Here is a 19,448-nt window from a genome sequence, read left to right as displayed (position 1 = left end):
TTCTCTTTATGTAAATGGTCCAATATGAACTGGAAATATAGGCTATTCAAAACAAAATTGGGTAACTGGCAAGGGATGGATTCCAAAGGATACAGAAAAATTCTTACAAATACCATCTGCTGGGCAAAGCACTGAGTTGTTCACATGCTCATAATTCTCATAAAACAAGCCAATGACTCCATAATTGAGAAGCAATACTATGAGGTTTCCAAGTCCTAGTGTGTCACTGTAGGATAAGCACTTGACTGCAAGGTCTGTTTGAACCGCAAGGTTGGAAGTTAAAACCCACTCATCACTCCTTGGAAATCCTACACAGGGTTGCTATGAGTCGGAACCGGTTCAATGGCACTTAACAACTAATGAAGTTTAGGGGGAAGTGCTTATTTTAAGGTTGGTATAATGATAAATGGAGTCCTGGTGTGGCGCTGTGGGCTAATGCGTCAGAATGCAAAGTCATTTGAACTTCAAGGTTGGTGGATCAAGCTCATCAGCTGTTCCTTGGTAATCCTATACAGGGTAGGTCTCTATGGGTTTGAATAGACTTGGTGGCACTTAACAACAACAACAAAAACAACATAATGATAAATGGAGACCTGGTGAGGCAGCTGTGGGTTAGTGCGACTGCAAAGTCAGTTTGAAGCACAAGGTCAGCTGTTCAAGCTCACCATTTGCTCCTAGAAAACCCTATACAGGGTTTCTATTGGTCATAAACAACACGAGGGCACTTAACAACAACAACATAATGTAATGATAAATCCTGGTGTGATGCTATGGGATAATGTACATGGCCGCAAGATCAGTTTGAACCACAAGGTCGTTGATTCAAATTCCCCAGCCACTTCTCAGAAACCCTTCACAGGGTCTCTATGAATCTGAACCCACTCAACAGCATTTAACAATAATATTATGATAAATGGAGCCTTGAGGTGACACTGGAGGATAAGAACTGGACTGCTAACCACAAGGCTGACAGTTCAAACCCACCAGAAGCTTCTCAGAAACCCTATACAGAGAGGGTCGCTATGAGTTGTGGAGGTAGTCCTGGTGTGGTGCTACGGGTTAATGTTCCAGACTGCAAAGTATTTGAACTGCAAGGTCGGCAGTTCAAGCTCACCAGTAACTTCTTGGAAACCCTATACAGGGTCACTATGGGTTGGAACTGACACGACTGCACTTCCAACAACAACATACCCCTGGTGTGGCTCTGCTCTGTAAGATAAGCACTGGAGTGCAAACCCACCAACCCCTCCTCAGAAACCTTATACAGGGTCACTATGAGTCAGAACAGACTCCATGGCACTTAACAACAACATAACAATAATAATAAACAAGGAGTTCTGGTGGCGTGCTGGGTTAAGCATTGGCTGCTAACCTCAAGGTCAGCAGTTCAAACCCACCAGCTGTTCCATGGGAGAAAGACGAGCATTATCTGCTCCTACTAAGAGTTATAGTCTTGAAAGTCCTACGAAGCAGTTCAACTCTGCCCTAGAGGGTCACTATGAGTTGGAGCTGACTCAATGGCATTGGTTTAGGGACAATGACAAATGTGTCATGCTGATCACAATTTACTTATATAGAATTCATAAGTTGTTTGAGAGTCTGACTGTAGGGAAAAACAGATCAACTACTGTGGCGCTAGAGGTTAATGCACTGGACTGCATAGCCAGTTGAACTTTAAGGTCAGTGGTTCAAGTTCACCAGCTTCTCCTTGGAAACCCTGAACAGGGTTATAATGGGTTGGAACTGACTTGACAGTACCAAAAAAAAAAAGCTGCTTTGACACTTCCTTCTTTGTCACTGACCTTAAAAAATTATAAAGGGTTCTTACTGCAAAAAGAAAGTTCAGAGGCCCAAATAAAACACTAAACATCATGACTGACATGCAGCTGGCATTTTACAGAAAGTGACTTAGTACTAGTGGTTAAATGCCCTTAAGTCGGTTCTGACTCAAAGTACCCCTATATATAGGGGTTTCTGAGGCTGTAAGTCTTGTGTTTGCAGGAGCAGAAAAATCTCATCTTTCTTCCATGGAGCAGCTGGTGGGCTGGAAATGCTGACCTTGTTCACAATCCAGAATTTATTCTACAGAGCCACAGTGCTCCCTGCATTTCTATTATTACTTCTAATGCTACTACTAATAATTTTTGTTGGCATAAAAACATTGCTGAATTTTCTTAACTGGACATGTCTAAACATGTTAAGTCAGCAAATGTGAAAGACTAGCATGTCTAGTCTAGTAAATCGTACTGCCGAGCCTGGCTTCTTACCAGTTTACAGCAAGGTGCATAGTGGATAATGGAAAAGATGCACAGATTCTAGGGCCAGACAGCTTGGGATCATATCATAGCCCCACCTATTCACTTGCTGGGTAAACTTAGGACAGTGACTTGATTTCTGTGTCTTACTCTGTTTCTCACTCTATTAGAGACAATACAGGCACGGCTTGTAAGTATTAAAATTAACACACATTGTAAAGCACTTAGAACAACCCATTATACATGTTCTTTCTGAAGAAAGAGGAGAATGGTCCCATATAGATACAGCCTCTTCTGTGAGTCACCATTTATAACTTCTCCCCCTTTAGCAAGTGGCCCAGCATACCAAAAGCAGAGGTCTCTTCTAAGGCAATGTTAAGCATCAAAACTCCACTGTACTCAAGAGTACCATAAACTGTCAGCAGCAGTTCATAAAGATAATAAGGAAGGGAAAAACTCCATTCTTGTTAGTTTGTAGATGAGTTACTTTTCACATTATAAATCTTTTCAGGGAAAGCTGAGAAGATGAAGGTGAGACAACTCCAAAAATCTATGAACAAGCCAAGAGGCTGGGCGTTTCTAGTACCAAGTCCAAAAGAAACAGCCAGGAGCTAGAAACCAAAGCACAGATATTTGCACAGTTGGTACTAAGTGACCTTCAATAATTCCCATAATTTCACCATGTCTTGATCTTTTTATCTATAAAAATATACCAACTGCTAAACTCACCCCCACAGCTCACTTTTCAGCCAAACAACAGACAGGGAAGGAAAACAATAACATTACGGAGGTCCACATACCTAAGAGCAACCAACCATTTGAGAGCAAAAGGAAGCATTTACCCAAGGACAAAGTTCAGAAGAGTAAGGAAAGAAGAAAAAAGAATGGAAACATGAAACAAAGGGGAGAAGAGAGTGATGCTACATTCTGGGGACTGCAATCAATGACATGAAACAAAATGTTTAAGAATTACTGAATGTAAAACTGATCTGCTCTGTAAAGCTTACCTAATTTACAATAAGAAGAACACAGACAGATAGCTATCGATATAATCTCTCCTGACTATACCCCACTACAAACAAAGCAGTTGTTATTTTATATATAGACATATATATGGTTTGGGAAAAAGATTAGGCTTTCTGCTCCCATAAAGATTTACAGCCTCAAAAGTCTGTACAAGGTCACTATGGGTCAGAACCAACTCCATGGCACATAACCACCACCACCATATATACGTTATCTCAACAACTACCCTTATATTTGCAATAGGTACAAATACAAGCTATGTAAGTATGTCTCAACAACTACCCTGCCAGGATTCAGAGAAAAAAACAACTGGTGGAAATTGAGGTGATTTGCTCCTATAAAAGACTTAGTCTTGGAAACTAACTCTACAGAGTAATTCCACTCTGTCCTACAGGGTCATTCTATGAGTCAGAATCAACTCAAGGGCAGTGGGTTAAACATAATTAAAAGAATATTTATTTTGGAACCAATCCTCCATGCAAGAAATTCGTGAATGCTTGTTACTGTTTGAAGCTTCAAGATCAAAACCAGCTTTTGACCAGTTATTTGAATAGGAAATAGGGGTTACAATAAGTTTTTGCAAAGGTAGACTGCAAATGATAAAATTGCTAATTAAAATGAACTCTTAACAACAATAATACATATGACTCCTGGTGTGGTGCTATAAGACGAGCACATGACTGTGAACCACAAGGAGGTGGTGGTGGTGGTGGTGTGCCGTGGAGTCGGTTCTGACTCATAGTGACTCTGTATAAGGTTTCCGAGACTGTAAATCTTTACCAATATGCTACCAGAGCTTCTTGAACAACAAGGGAGGAGGTTCAAATCCACCAGCTGCTCCTCAGAAACCCCATACAAGGTCACTATGAACTGGAACCAACTTCAAGGCATTTAACAACACAATATACATGACACTGACCGAATGATCTTATCACTTACAATTTAAAAAAAAAGTTGAGAATATTAAATGCCTGCATTGAAACTATGCAAACACTTGACCTCACAAGAAAAACATTTAATTACCACCACATATTTAAAAGTAATCACTACAATTACCTCTCCTATAAGCACTGGACTGCTAACCAAAAAAGCTGGCAGTTCAAACCCACCAGCTGCTCCTCGGAAACACTATACAGGATCACTATGAGTCACAACTGCCACTAGTACACTTAGCACCAGCTACAGCTGACTAAGTCTATGAAGGCATTAGTACTACACTATGATCTTCAGATATTATTTGTTAAAATTTGTGCTGAAACAGAGTTTTAATACAATAATATATCATTTTATAGACATGTCACCTTCGACTATTTCTAAATGGTTTGAATTCCAAAGAACATTTAATTAAATTTGTCTAAGATGCAATCCTTGTATTGGTTTCTGCTGCATACAAATGTAATATAACATTTAGTCGTAATTTTCTAAAACATGTAACTCTTTATAAAAATAAAGAATACTGTTCAGATATCAACACAGATAGTAAGAACAAATTATGCGTGAACTTTTAGACTGGTGTTTTCCAAAACCAAGAAACACAATGAAGGAAAAGAAAGGAGATGGGAAGACCATTTTACAGAGGCATCCATTAGATTTCAATCTGTGAAAACTCCTAGAGACTCTTAACCTTGGACAGGGAAAACGGCATCTTTATTTTCACTAACATCTAGCCAAAATTAAGTATGTTGTTCTGTTTTGATTATAAGCAACAAACCACATCAATATTAACAATAAACCTGTGACTTTATCACCAACAGAAACCATATTATTTTCATGTCACTTCACAATTGTTACAGAAATCTCAGAATCTTTCTTATGCTCATTATAATAGCTAGCATACCTACTGATTTCATGTATCATACAAGGAAGCAAATACATAATGTGTGTTTTAATATTTTGATAACTATTATATGTAACTAGTTTCTTATGTAATACTACTTCACATTATTCATGTAAAATATTAATCTGACCTTAATCCGAGAGGAATCTGTAGGGTTCACCTAACTGCTGAGAATGTTATGGCACAAAAAAGTGATAAGAATCCCAGTTAGAAATAAATTCAGAATTAATAGTAACCACACAAGTAATTTTAATGACCCAAAACCCAGAATATCTTAACTCCCATTAAATCCACAATGAACTACATGAAAATTACCTTATCCCTATTTGCTATGCTGCTTCATATTGTATATCTCAACTCTAGGGTCACTATGAGTTGGAACCAACGTGATGACACTTAACGACAATAATGAAGCTAATAATTTTTTTTTTTTTCAAAGCAGATATCCTCAAAAACATAGGACACAAGGAATATTTCGCAACTCAGATTCCCTCAAAACAATTAAATGACTACAATAACAATAAAACCACACAAAGTACATTATTTTTTTTTTCAAAAATATGAACATTTGATAAAATCCAACACCCTTTCTTAATGTTGTTGTTAAGTGCTGTTGAGTTGATTCCGACCAAGCGACCCTGTTATAGGGTTTCCAAGGAGCATCTGGTGAACTTGCAACCACCAACCTTGCAGTTCAAATGACTTTACAGTCGTTGTTGCATTAGCCCACAGTGCCAACAAACCCTAAAAAAGATTTGAATAGAAGGAAAATGTTTCAATATGACTCAGGGCATATATAAAAAGCCAACACTGAGAATGTTTCCCCTGAAATTAGAAACAAGACAAGGGTATCTGCTCTTACCACTTCTATTCAGTATTATATTAGAAGCACTACTCAAAGAAACAAGACAAAAAAATAAATTTAAGGTACCCAGATTGAAAAAGACAATGAAAATTATCTCTATTTGCGGATGATAGACAGTACATAGACAGTCCAAAGAGTTCATAAGCAAACATCTAAAGCTAATAAAGGAACAGAGCAAAGTTGCAGATTACAAGGCCAAAAAAAATCTGTTGGTTTTCTATAGTAACTCCGCATAGGGTTTCCAAGGAGCAGCTGGTGAGTTTGAAGTGCCAACCTTGTGGTTCAAATTGACCCTGTGTTCCAGAGCTCACCCAATAGCACCATTCCACCAATAATGAGAACCCTAAAAGAGAAACTGGAAAAACGATTCCACTTTCAATAGCATCTAAAAGAATAAAATACCTAGGAATAATCTAGGGAGCAAGGTAGCTCTATGGGATAAACACTGTATTGCAAACTACAATGTCCGCAGCTTTCTGCACCAGCAAAGATTTTCAGCCTCAGAAATCCTATATAAGGTGGCCATGAGTTGGAAAGGACTCTATAGCATTTAGCAACATCAGGAATAAGAGCTGTGAAGATCTTACATAGTAAAAACTATAAAATACTAATATAAGAGTCCTGGTATGGTGCTGTAGGTTAACGTGCTGGACTGCAAAGTCAGCTTGAACCACAGGCTCAGCAGTTCAAGCTCACCAGCCACTCCTCAGAAACCCTAAACAGGGATGCTATGGGTCAGAACCAATTCAATGGCACTTCACAACAACCTAAGAGATTAACTAAGAGCTAAATAAATGGAAAGATAGTCCATGCTCATGAATTAAAAGACTGGCTACTGTTACGATGTCAATACCTCCCAAAGGGATCTATAGATTCAGGGGAATCCCAATCAAAATTCCAACAGTCTTCTTCACAGAAACAGAAAAATCAACCCTCAACTTTATATGGAATGACAAGAAGCCCTGAAGAGCAAAACAATGCTGAATGAGAAGAAAAAGTAGGAGGACTCACACTTCCTGATTTCAAAACCTACTATACAGGTGTGCTTGGCAAAGTGAAGGGCCAGTGAAAAAGAGGAAGACCCCCCAATGAGAAGGGCTGGCACTGTGGCAACAACAATGTCTCAACTGAGGTTAGTTAGCATAGGACTGGGCAGTGTTTAATTCTGTTGTGAATAAGGTCGCTATGAGTCTGCAGAAACTGAACAGCACTTAATAACAACAACAACACAGGTGTGAGGCTATAGGATAAGTATTGGACTGTGAAAGCACTGGACTGTGAACCACAAAGTCAGCAGTTCAAACCCACCAGTTGCTCCTTAGAAACCCTATATAGAGTTGCTGTGAGTCAGAATCAACTCAACGTACCTAACAACAATATAGCTATCATAGGTAGCATAGTGGGTAGGCTTTGGGCTACTAACCTAAAGGTCAGCAGTTCGAATCTAGCAGTCGCTCAGTAGGAAAAAGATGAGGCTTTCTAGTCCCGTAAAGATTTATAGTCTTGGAAATAGGGCTGTTATGAGTCAGAATCAATTCCACAGCACACAACCATCAATGACATACAGCTACAGTAACGGAATCCTGATGGTGCTGTGTGTTAGGTGTTAGACAAGGTCACCAGTTCAAATCAATCAACTGTTTCACAGGAGAAAGATTAAGACTTTCTTCTTCTATAAAGAGTTATAGTCATGGAAACCCTATGCAGGGCCATTATAAGTCAGAATTGACTTGATGGCAGTAGGTTTGGTTTTGATTATAGTAGTCTGTGGTGGTTAGTGGTGGTTATGTGCCATGGAGTTGGTTCCGACTCATAGCGACCCTGTATAGGTTTTCCAAGGCTGTAAATCTTTACAGGAGCAGGAAGCCTTATCTTTATCCCACAAAACCACTAGTAGTTTCAAACTGATGACCATGAGATTAGTAGCCCAACTTGTAACTACTACTCTACCAGAGCTCCATTAAAGTAATCTAGTACTGGTATAATAGCCACTTAGACCAATGGAATACAATTGAGAGTCCAGAAATAGATCCATATATGTACAGCCAAATTATTTCTGAAAAGGGGCTAAGGTTAAGTATATTCAAGAGAGAAACAACAGTTTAGTCAATAAACGATGCTGGAAAAGTTGGATTTCCACATGCAGAAAAATGAAGCAGGATCCTTGTCTCATATCATATAAAAAACAAATCCAAAATGGATTAAGAACCTAAAGACACAAACTAAAACTGAAAAATTCTTAGAAGGATAAGGGTCTTGCTTTGAACAACACAGCCTAATATAATAACAAAAGCACAAAAATAAACAAACAAATGGAATCTCATAAAAATTTTGTTCATCAAAAGAACTTTACCAAAAAAGTGAAAAGACAAGCATTCAAACATATGAAAAGATGCTCATTAGCCATCTGAGATTCAAATCAAAACAATACCACCTCACTGGCACTAAGAAAGATGAGTCATAGCGGCCCTTGTGGTTCACAGTCCAGTGTTTAACCTACAGAGCGCACCAGGATACAAGATTTACAAAACAAACAAACAAACAAACAAAACACTACAGAAAATAACAAATGTCAGCAAAGATATGGGGAAATTGGAACCCTTATCCACTACTGTTGAGAATTTAAAATGGAAAACAATGTGGTGGCTCTGTGAAAAGCTAATAATAGAATTACCATGATTTACCAATCGCACGCCTTAAATGCACAGACTCTAAGAGACTTGTACACCAATGTTCCTTGCAGTATTATTTATAAACTCAAAAGGTAAAAACCATGTACATGCTCATCAACATATGAATGGATTAACAAAATGTGGTACATACAATTGAGGGAGTTTCAAAAAAGTACATGGAAAAATTCCATTAAATTTTAATTCCATTTGTCCACAAACTTTTTGAATCTCCCTCAAATAATAAATGGAATACTACTCAGACAGCAGGATAAATTAAGCTTAATATATTAAACTGAGCACAGTAACCCAAACACAAAAGGACACATGATTTATAACATCATTTGCATACGAAGACAACCATAGACAAATGTATACAGCTCAAGGTTTATTACTGGTTATCAGAGATATTGAAGTGGTATGTTTTACTGTGTATATTCTCAACAGCAATAAATTATATTTAGAAGAAGAAAAATTAATACATGCTAAGCCTCAAAGAGTGGTCTTCTCGAGATCTTTGAGAAGGCTAGTTTCTTCAACTGCAATTTTGAGAAGTATGTTTACATACAAAGAGTGCTTTGAGACAGTATAATAAAGGGGGAAACTTTCCCGCAGATTAGGATAAAGCAATTCAGAGGACAGAGAGGTCCAGTCTGTCTTCAAGAAGCTTACAATGTAGTATGGGCTATTAGACATAATCATAACACAAAGCATTAATCATGGTAATTCAATAAAGGTTCAAAGGAAGCAGACATTGTAATTTTCTATTTGGGGAATAAAAAAAAAGTAAGGTGATGAAGGCACTGGACCTTAATAATAAGAAAGATTGAAATTAGTTGAAATTGAGAGGAAAATAAAACATGTCCAAAAGTTAAAGGGCAAAAATATTGGATAAAATATAAGAACAAAGCACCCACTCCCAGTTTGTTTGCTTTTTTAAAAAGCTGTTGTTCCTTCTTAACAACAGCTAAGATCTATGCAGGAGGCTTTGGACCAATGGTTTCCAGACATGCTATTAAGGGATCCCAGTACAAGAATGTATCAAACAATCTAGGTCCATGGGATAAAGTGAAAATGATCACATAAGATGACACTAGTATATCTGTGGAACAATAACCCTATGCTGCTGCAGCCAAGAAATGTATGTGAACCCAGTTTAATGAATATTTTCAACAACTTTTGAAATGGGATGTGGTGTAAAGGCAAATACATCTTTGGGTGATATCCTGATGTCATCATATTAACTACTTTTGAGTATACAGACTACATTTCTGTTAAAGTCCTAATAATTCTTCGATCGCTAAAAATTATTAATTCTTGTGGAACCATAGATCAATATATCAAAAATTAACTCCAAGTCAGATTATGATGTAAAGAACAATTAAACACTAGAGAATCTGGATTTTGTTCATAAAAGACTGGAGACCCATAGATACACACTTCTTAAATAACAAGGAAAGAGAAACAGGTTAAATTGGGAATAGAAGCTAAGGATCATACTAGCCAGACTGCTGAAAGTTGCCAGAGAATGTCAGACCAAAAGAAAATGAGTAAAGAAAAGAATTCAAATAAAATTTCTTTATATAGGGTCGCTAGGAGTTGGAGCTGACGCAACAGCACTTTAACAACAACACTATAATTAGGTTAGAGGATCTGTGTCTCTATACGTAGGACACTCGAAAAGTTCATGGAAAACTGTAATTAAAAAAGAATGGCGTTTTCCCACAAACTTTTTTGAAGTCCTCTCATATTTGTTGGTGTGGTATAATTTTGAAGTCTATAATATTTTCAGCACCTGAGGTAATTTCTGGCTTTACTTTGAAAGCTTTAAGAATTCATTATGACAAGGGTCATAACAATGAACTAACAGGGAAGGGGAAACAAAACCAAAAAAAAAGGTAATTTGAATGTATCAGCAGAACATTACTCGCTGGAAACTACAGGGAGAATTATGATACACTTTTAGCTTCATTCTCTAGAAAAAGTTTGCTAATTAAAACCTGAGCAGAGAATACTATAGCTATATGAAATTTATCTGACATGAGCACATTCACACCATCCCTTAAAAGATTTCTTTATGTAACTGCAAATGGTAACTGTTATCCAGTTGTCCCTCAATCAAAAGTCACTTAATACCATTTGTTGGTGCTGCTGTCGTCAAATCAGTTCCAATTTATAGTGACCCTGTATAGGGTTTCTGAGGAGCGGCTTGTAAGTCTGAACTGCCAACCCTGTGGTTCAAATAGACCTTGCAGTCCAGTGCATTATCCTATAATGCCACACCAGGACTCCTAATATCAGTTACGCATAACAAAAGATTAAGAGGGTCCAACTTGGTACAAATTCTTTCCAAAGACAATTTAATATCCCCATAGAGACAAAATTTTTAAACTTCAAAATGAAAGTCTTCCACAGTTTCTAAATTTCAAAGTCAGTTTGTAACCTGGAAATTTTTACTTATGTTGTAGTCCAAAATTAAGGACTATTAGAAACTTGTGGCCCACCACAGCTTCTTATTTCAAAGCAAAATTTTGGATACTGAAAAAGCTCTGGAAACTATCTGTTTCTTTGATATAACTCAGACAGTTTCTTTTCCTTTTGAGTGTATTATACAGAAACATCCACAAGCCCCCAAATCTAATCCTACTGTATTTTCATAAAAGGAAGGCACACATACAACATGTTCCAGGAACTTATGAATAAAAGAAAGAAGCAAGTAATTTGTATTTTCTGCTTTTCCCCTAATTACAATCTATCACTTTTGAAAAAGGCAGTCTTAGCTGTAGTAACTCATTTAATGAAAAGATTGAATAGGGTGGCCTGAATAGGGTGGCCTGACAAGTCATTCCTGACACTGGTGGATAACAAAGTTTAAAATCAATTAAACAAACCAGCAGCATCAGAATCATATTAATCTTCAGCGAGATTAATTTAACATCCAAGAGGGTTGTGTTACAAGAGGTACTAGCATCTCATCTACTCCTGAGGCTCTGGGGAAACAGAAGAGCCAAGGGAAGTAAGTGCATGCAGAGCAGGTGGGTCTCTCGTCAGTAACCTCAGCACGGGAACCAATTGCTTGAGAGGAAAGACACACAGAGAGGCCTTGGGAACCCTTACCAAACTTGGGATATTAATAGCCTAAAATAACACCACCTCCCCTCCCCCAATTTTTTCACTTGAATAATGTGCTGTTTGAGGGAGAGTAAAGAGGGTGACAGAGACACACACAGTACCTGTTGTTGAGAATTGTAGTCAAAAAGTCCCACAGTTGCTGCTGCTGAGTCCACAGGTACCTGCGTGCCTGAATAATCAAACTGAAGAGGCTCCATGCCCACATGTTCCATGGGGTCCAAGGGGACACTCTGGGACTCCATATTGGAGAAATCCTCCACAGGCTTGGCACCATTGGTGCTGGTCAGCTGGGCTAAGCCCTCAGAACCATTCTGGTTTGGACCCAGAAGATCCACTTCATTAGCAGAGTTCTGGCAATTACCAGGGGTACGGCTAAACAGAGAAAGTAAAGGGCATTAAACCTTATTTTGAGTGGGGAGGGACACCACAGCAACCCAAGTTAAGGACAATGTCCTTGACATAGTTCAATATCAAAGTTCTTACAAGTATTTCTACAAAATAACCAGAGACCCTCTGAAATACTTACAGTGCAACAGCCCCTAAAATGACTACACTGTTTGCCTTCCCATCCCAGCCCCTGACCCTTAAATATACAGTAATTGCTATTACGCATAATCCTTATAGCTAAAGGGTTCCAGACTAAAAAAACAAAACAAAACAAAAAAAACCCACTGACTGCAATGCCCATGAAAACAGACCCCAAAATTCAGATAGCAAAACATGCCCCCCAAAAGCAGCATGTACCTTTTTATAAAAAATAGAGCAATGGAAATAATAGATTTCTAAGGGGAAATTCCGTATTACAGAATGGTTCTTAATAACAAATTTCTTAAGTGCTACCTTGGTACTACTTGTTGTTATGTGCCATGGAGTCGGTTCTGACTCATAGTGACCCTGGTACAGGGTTTCCCCAGCTGTGAATCTTTACAGGAGCAGAAAGCCTCATCTTTCTCCCACGAAACAGCTGGTAGCTTCAAACTGCTAACCTTGCGGTTCGCAGCCCGATTCATAACCACTACCTACTAGCCAATGCTAAAATGGTCTCCCCTTCTAAGAAACTAACAGAAATAGAGAATTTCAAAATCTTCCAAAGTAAATTCATTATCTAGGATATGCCCTTGCTATGGACACAATTCTAAGATGTTACAGTAATATGAGAATACAATTTATCATCTAAACAAGGACCTTCTGGAGACCAAAAGGTACACTGTTCATAATTGTGCTGGGGCATAGGCATTAGGACCAAAAAAAAAAAAAAAGAACTATTCTGAGTAACCTAGGACATATGATCTCCCAATGTAAAAGTATTATAGTATTCTATGACCTCAAATCAGACTAATATAGAATGTAATGTTCTGATAAAAGGGGTATAGCTTGTGACTACAGTCCATGTCCTTCCATGCCTAAAAGAAATCCTGCAATTGGTACAACTTAAAAAGCATTGCTGTGTACACACATACACACACACATACCATCCGTCCAAGTCAAATAAACTAATTACCAAACACTGCTACAGACTACTTGAGATTCAGGGTACAGAGGCCACTTGTAGATTAGTAAACCTTAGGGAAGTGTTCATTCATTACTCTGTGCCTCAAATTTTGTTCTTACTTACAATATCTGATAATTAGATTAAGAATACTAAACAACTGAAAGTTGCTCTGCAAACAATGATTCAAAATACATTTTCATTTTGGTTTTGGTAGATATTAAGACAAGATATGTAAGCTAATATGCATACCCACACACATTAGCTTTAGACTACTTTAAATTAATCAAAATTAAATTGTCTGTAAATCATTAACCGAAGATTTATTTTACAGATTTTTAAAAATTATATACCATAACTAAAGGAAACCTATATAAATGAAAAATAAGTGTCAAATGTGAAAGACAAATCTAACAATATTGTTTTAATACTTCACATATTAAATGACAGGATAAAACCCATATACTTAATCATGATCAGAGTCCTGGTGTAGTGCTGTGGGTTAATGCACTGGACTGCAAAGTCGGTTTGAACCACAAAGTCGGTTTGAACCACAAAGTCGGCAGTTCAAGCTTACCAGCCACTCCTCAGAAACCCTATACAGGGTCCCAATCGACCTGACGGCACTTAACAACAATTATGACCAGTGATGGGATGGAAGGTGCACATAAAAGGGATATGATTTGCATCAAGTCATTTAAACTGTATCTTTGGTTCTCTAAAATAGGAAAATGATACCTGATCGTCAGTGTACAAGTTCTCAACATTTCTAACACTCCCACTAGCAATCAATGCTTTCTAATACAGTGATTTGGAAGGCAATTACCCAAGGTGATTTTAATATTTGAGCATCAATGAAATGATCTTTATGAGCTCATTCTACAAATTCTTGTAAAATCTATTGTTTTGGCATTGTCGGCTATTAAAAAATGCAACCCTACCATTTCATTTATAATTTTTGTGATATGAATGACACTAGATTCAATTACTAAAAAGAAAACATGGAAGCTGGGGGGAAACTGGGACAAGATAACTAAAAACAAAACAAAAGCCCATAGCCCCCATTCAAAAATCAGAAGTATAAAACATACAAACCTAAAATCTTTGACGTCTGCGTCAATCCCATTCTGTACTGGTAAACCATTGGTCTTGTCCATCACATCACCCTCCTCCTTCAAATCTCCTAGCTTATCTCCATCAAACGTACCCTTGTTCTTCTTTTCACCTTTGTCGTTTTCATCACTGTCTGCATCCCTTGGGCCCTGTTTAAAAAATAGCTTCAGCTTCACTAATCATCACCAACTAATAATAGTGGACAACCACTGTGGACACCAGGCTACACTAGATACCAATTTGAACAGGATAGGGTCTCTGCCCTTTCAGACATTACAATCTAATTAACAAACAACACAGAGGCTGGAACACTGAAGCAAATCTTGCCAAATGGGGGAGACAGACATATATTTATATGACAGGAGTTTAAGACAGCTTTATTATACTCAATGCTCTACCACCCCAGTTCTTCTTTTCTCTACCAAAAGCCTAGCCACAACTTTATACCTTAGTCTCATTTCTCTATTCTCAAATCTATCTCTGTGTAATAACAAGCATTCTAGTAAGTCCTGGTATAGAGGGAATATAAAACCTTCAACAATAATTTCCTGCCTTCCAATACTGACATAAGTGGGACCTAACATCATTCCCACTCAATCTGTCTATACTTCACCCTGGGATCTATGTGCTGCCAATTTGCAATACTACCACCTGAACTGCAGCTATAAGTCTCACTGATTATTTATTATAGTGACAATTCACAGATAACTCTTAACTTTATTTTTTTATCCCTTCAAAATAAACTAGTTCCAACTGTAAAATTATTGTACCAGGAGGAATACTGTTAACTGATGGTATGTGGCGTGGAATGCAATCATTGTAATGACACCAAGTGTATAATTTGTTGAATGTGTGACTGATGATCTGGTCTATAAACCTTAACTTAATTCACAATAAAAAGTTAAAATTTAAATTTAAAAAGAAGTGAGGGAGAGAAAGAATGATTTACCTGCTATCGTCTGCTACCTGCCTATCCCCTGCCAGATTATTCTCAAGACATATGTGAGAGCCTGTTGAGTGAAACATTGATGCAACAGGATTTATTTCTGAAGTGTTAAAGCTTAAAAGTTAAAAGCTTAAAACTACAAAGCTTAAAACACTGGGTCTAAAAGAATTGATGTGCTGCCAGACATGTTTATGTCCTGTCTTCTAAGGAAATTAAGTCTGTCTCCTCTTACAACATCCTACATTAAGCCCTGACATACAAAGCAAATGTGTCTGGATTCCCTAAAGGAAAAAAGATTTACTGGGGTGACTTGACATGATACAAAACCCTTGGCAGAACTTTATCAAAGGGTAAGTAACCTTTGCTTTTACAGAGCTTGCTTGTCCTCACCAATGACTCCTGGTATAAGGATGAAAGAAAAGCACATGGACACAATCCAGTCAAGAAAAGAGAAGAGTTGCTATCCAGCACTTCCAGTCACTACCACCAAACTTCAATGAGAAGAAGTCAATAATGGAGGCCAGAGCAGAAGGCAAGTTGTGAACATTCTGAGTGTAGGCAGGCCTGCAGATGCAAAACCAACAGAGGCTCTCAGAAGAGCTCTTCCAGATCACTGGGTGACTCATGGACCTAGGCATTCTGAAACCTTCTCCACAACCAGTTCAGTACCCACTTTCTTTTCAAAGCCACTCTCTGTTCAAATGTGGAATAGAAAAGGAGTTCCTAGCTAATATGAAAAACGAACACATATGAGAAGGGACTTAGAAAGGATATACAACTCAGCTTCATCTGGCATCAAGATGGTAAATCACAGATATGGCAACCAAGATGTGGCTTTCAGAGGAAAATTTTTAAAGTATGAGACTGTTATTGGCTCAAAAAGAATGAGTGATAGTCAATTAAGCACCACACTGAGACCCAAAAGTGGATGTGGAACTATGATAGGGTTCTAAAGACATAAAAATCTTTTGAAATAAATATTCCTAGGCAATGGCTCCCCCCATATGTTAAAAGGGAAAGAAAAGAAGACAGTAGTTATGCGTTTCATTTTCATATCCCAAGCTCTGGTATAGCACTGTACAAATAAGCACTGACTGCTAACCACAAGGTCGGAAGTTCAAGCCCACCAGCCGCAACTTGGGAACCCTAACATCACTATGAGTCGGAATCAACTTGACAGCACCAAATACTAGGTGAGCTGGTGGCACTGTAGGTAGGATAAGCACTAGACTACTAACTTCAAGGTCAAAGGTCAAACTCACCAACTGCTCCAATGGAAAAAGACATAGCTTTCTGCTTCCATAAAGATGTGCGGCCTCAGAAACCCTATGCGGGCTCCCTCTGAATCTGAATGGACTCAACAGCAGTAGGTCTGATTTGGTTTTAGTGCTATAAAACTGAATTGCTACAACAAGAAGGATCCTCCCATTGTCATTATTATCAGCTAAGAGTTCAGAAGAGAGTAATATGGTCTATATGACAAACAACTCTACCTGAATCAAACCCCATTAATGTCATCCCACTCCCTTGTCTTAAGTAATTCTGCCCACGTGTCTACAAATCAAATTACTGGCTTAGGAGGAACAGCTCACTTCTAGGAGTTCAAAAGGTCTGTGCAAGCAATAATGAAAGAAAATAATAGATTATTTAAAAAGAAAGAAAGAAAGAAAAGAAAAAAGGCGAGAAGAATGGTGGCAAAGAAAACTCACCAGCCAATCAGGACTATGAATGATCTTTCACTAGTGATCGTCTGCAAGGGCTTGCTGTGAACCTGCTCAGCCAATTATAAGCCAACTGCTCTGCTCTGAAAACTTAGCCACTGATAGCTGCACTCAAATTATACTGCCCAAGGGATGGGCTAAGATCCAATACTGTATGATTCATCCATACAAAATACAAAGAGGCTTCAAAACTTCATGGAAAAATTACAGTATCTTTTTATTCTGTGTTCCATGAACATTTTGAAGTCCTCTCACATTTCTATATGGTTTGTCACCCTGAAAAAGCTATTTAGTGCCTTAGCAGAATATTAAGTAATACTACTGGGAATGAGGGGCCTGAGGGAGACTTCATTCATAAAGATGTACATTTATCATTTCTGCTATTTTCTATACATAGATTTCAATTTTAAAACTTTACTTTAAAAGCTCAATAAATCAACAATGGCTCTTAATAAAAATGACCAACATGAAGTCTGATTGTTAGGTGACAACAAAAGTACAGTGGGAACCCATCCTATCAAAAGTGATTTTTATTAAGGAAGAGTTAAGTAGACTGTTATAGGAAACTGGCAAATCTCCAGAGACCAAAGCTTAGTAGTGATTATCAGGAATGGGAAAGAGAGGGAAAGGAGGACTTACTGCTTCAGGGACACTGAGTTTCTGTTAATGGTGGTAAAATCATTTGGAAAGGACAGATGATAGTTACACAACATGGTGAGTATAAATCAGTATCACTAAATTGTACATGTAAAAATTGTTGAGGAAAACTAGTGGGGTTTCTGTCAAGATAGGTCTGATGGTGATGTGGATAGGATTTTATGATTCAATTGTGAGTAATTATTATCAGATCTTCTACATTCTAATGTGAATGTAATCATGTGCAAAAGTTAGGTGAAGTATAAAATATTTTCTATAAACGTAACATAATTAGTAAAAGCTAGGAGCTGGGATGATTTTTTTTTTTAATACTGTCTATAGTATCAGATTTAAAATCTTAAAAGCCTCAATTTAGTAGTCTAAGTCTCAAAAACAATACTAAGTCATTCTGGCCCTGCTAGAGGCACTATCATCTTCATCATTCAATGGCTGAAGTTGAGCATCATAATCATTTTTAAATTGTCTGGGCTCACCCCCAGAGATCCTACAAATGTTATAATAAAAAGTTCTCCTCCAGGAACGCTGTTGTTGTTGCTGTTATTGTTAAGTGACATCGTGTCGGTTCTAACTCACAGTGACCCAGTATACAGTTTCCAAGGAGCAGCTGGTGGGTTTGAACCTTGAAATTCAAATCAACCTTGCAGTCCAGGGCTTATTATTATACAGTGCCACACCAGACCCACAATTGAGAACCACTGTAATATACGTCCAATGTAAGAACCACAAAGGCAGGATCAAAGTTTAGCTTTTTTTCTTATGTATTACCTAGTTAATAATAGTATTCAAAAAGCAAAATAACTAAAAACCAACGCAGGATTAACAGCATTGTTTAGATTAACATGGTGGGCTTCCCTTAGATTAATGTTAGCTATAGTTCTCAAATACAGGCTTCAGCAATGAGTGCTTAAAATGCAGGAGGCCAACAACGTTCTCCAAAGGTTCTGAGAGGTGCTAGATCTACACATAAAGAAATGTGTTCCACTGCTAGAGACCAATGAACTGGGAGAACAGTAGATGTAGACAGACTCATGTGTTGCTGTGCACTTATGACTCAGCCTCCTCAAAAGATACACATAAAAGGAAGAATATTTTGACTTCTGAATGACGTCAAAAGAATTACACATTAATTCCTCCTCTTATAACAGATACCTTACCATAAAGCTCTACAGGGCAGAAGTTACATTCAATGAGATTAGTGATTTTCCTGACATGGCACTATGGGTTAATGTGCTGGAATGCAGTTAGTTTGAACTACAAAGTCAGTGGTTCAAGCTCACCAGCTGCTCCCCGGAAACCCTATACAGAGTCCATATAGGTCAGAACCGACTTGACGACACTTAACTAAAACATAAATGAATAGTTTTAGTTATCTGTTTAGCACACCACAGTTCAGAAGCCATAGGAATGCTAAATACTGATTTATTCTGCTCATACTTTTGTCTGTTTTTCCAAAATGCCAAAAAACTAAAATGTCAGATTTCTTTAAAGCTCCATGACTTACACAATAAAAACGTTTGAGTATTTAAAAATTAGGAAGTTTGAAATTATTAGCTGATTTTTCAATTTACATATTAAATAGAAAACCAACTCATAAACAAACCAGTAGGATCATAGTAGAAATCACTATCATTAAGAACTGAAACTAGACCAGAGCTTGAATCTGGCCCAACTACTTCTCTCTAAGCCTCATTTTTTCCATCTATTATAGGGACTCGACAGCACTTAAACAACAACAACA

The 19,448-nt window shown here is 37.7% G+C and overlaps 1 protein-coding gene across 6 annotated transcripts in view; it reads right to left on the bottom strand.

Moving 5' to 3' along the window:
* Nucleotides 1-19,448, bottom strand: part of PUM1 (pumilio RNA-binding family member 1) — a 163,347-nt gene that overhangs the window by 56,847 nt on the left and 87,052 nt on the right. For all 6 annotated transcript variants that reach the window (XM_006862188.1, XM_006862189.1, XM_006862192.1 and 3 more), the window contains 2 exons: nucleotides 14,369-14,535; nucleotides 11,886-12,156 (listed from right to left, as the gene is read on the bottom strand). In XM_006862188.1, the coding sequence (XP_006862250.1) occupies nucleotides 11,886-12,156; nucleotides 14,369-14,535 (438 nt within the window). The remainder of the gene's footprint in view (nucleotides 1-11,885; nucleotides 12,157-14,368; nucleotides 14,536-19,448) is intronic.

The sequence above is a fragment of the Chrysochloris asiatica genome, unplaced genomic scaffold (genome assembly GCF_000296735.1).
Source record: "Chrysochloris asiatica unplaced genomic scaffold, ChrAsi1.0 scaffold00047, whole genome shotgun sequence".
Lineage (NCBI taxonomy): Eukaryota > Metazoa > Chordata > Mammalia > Afrosoricida > Chrysochloridae > Chrysochloris > Chrysochloris asiatica.
This window is presented reverse-complemented; position numbering and strand designations above follow the sequence as displayed.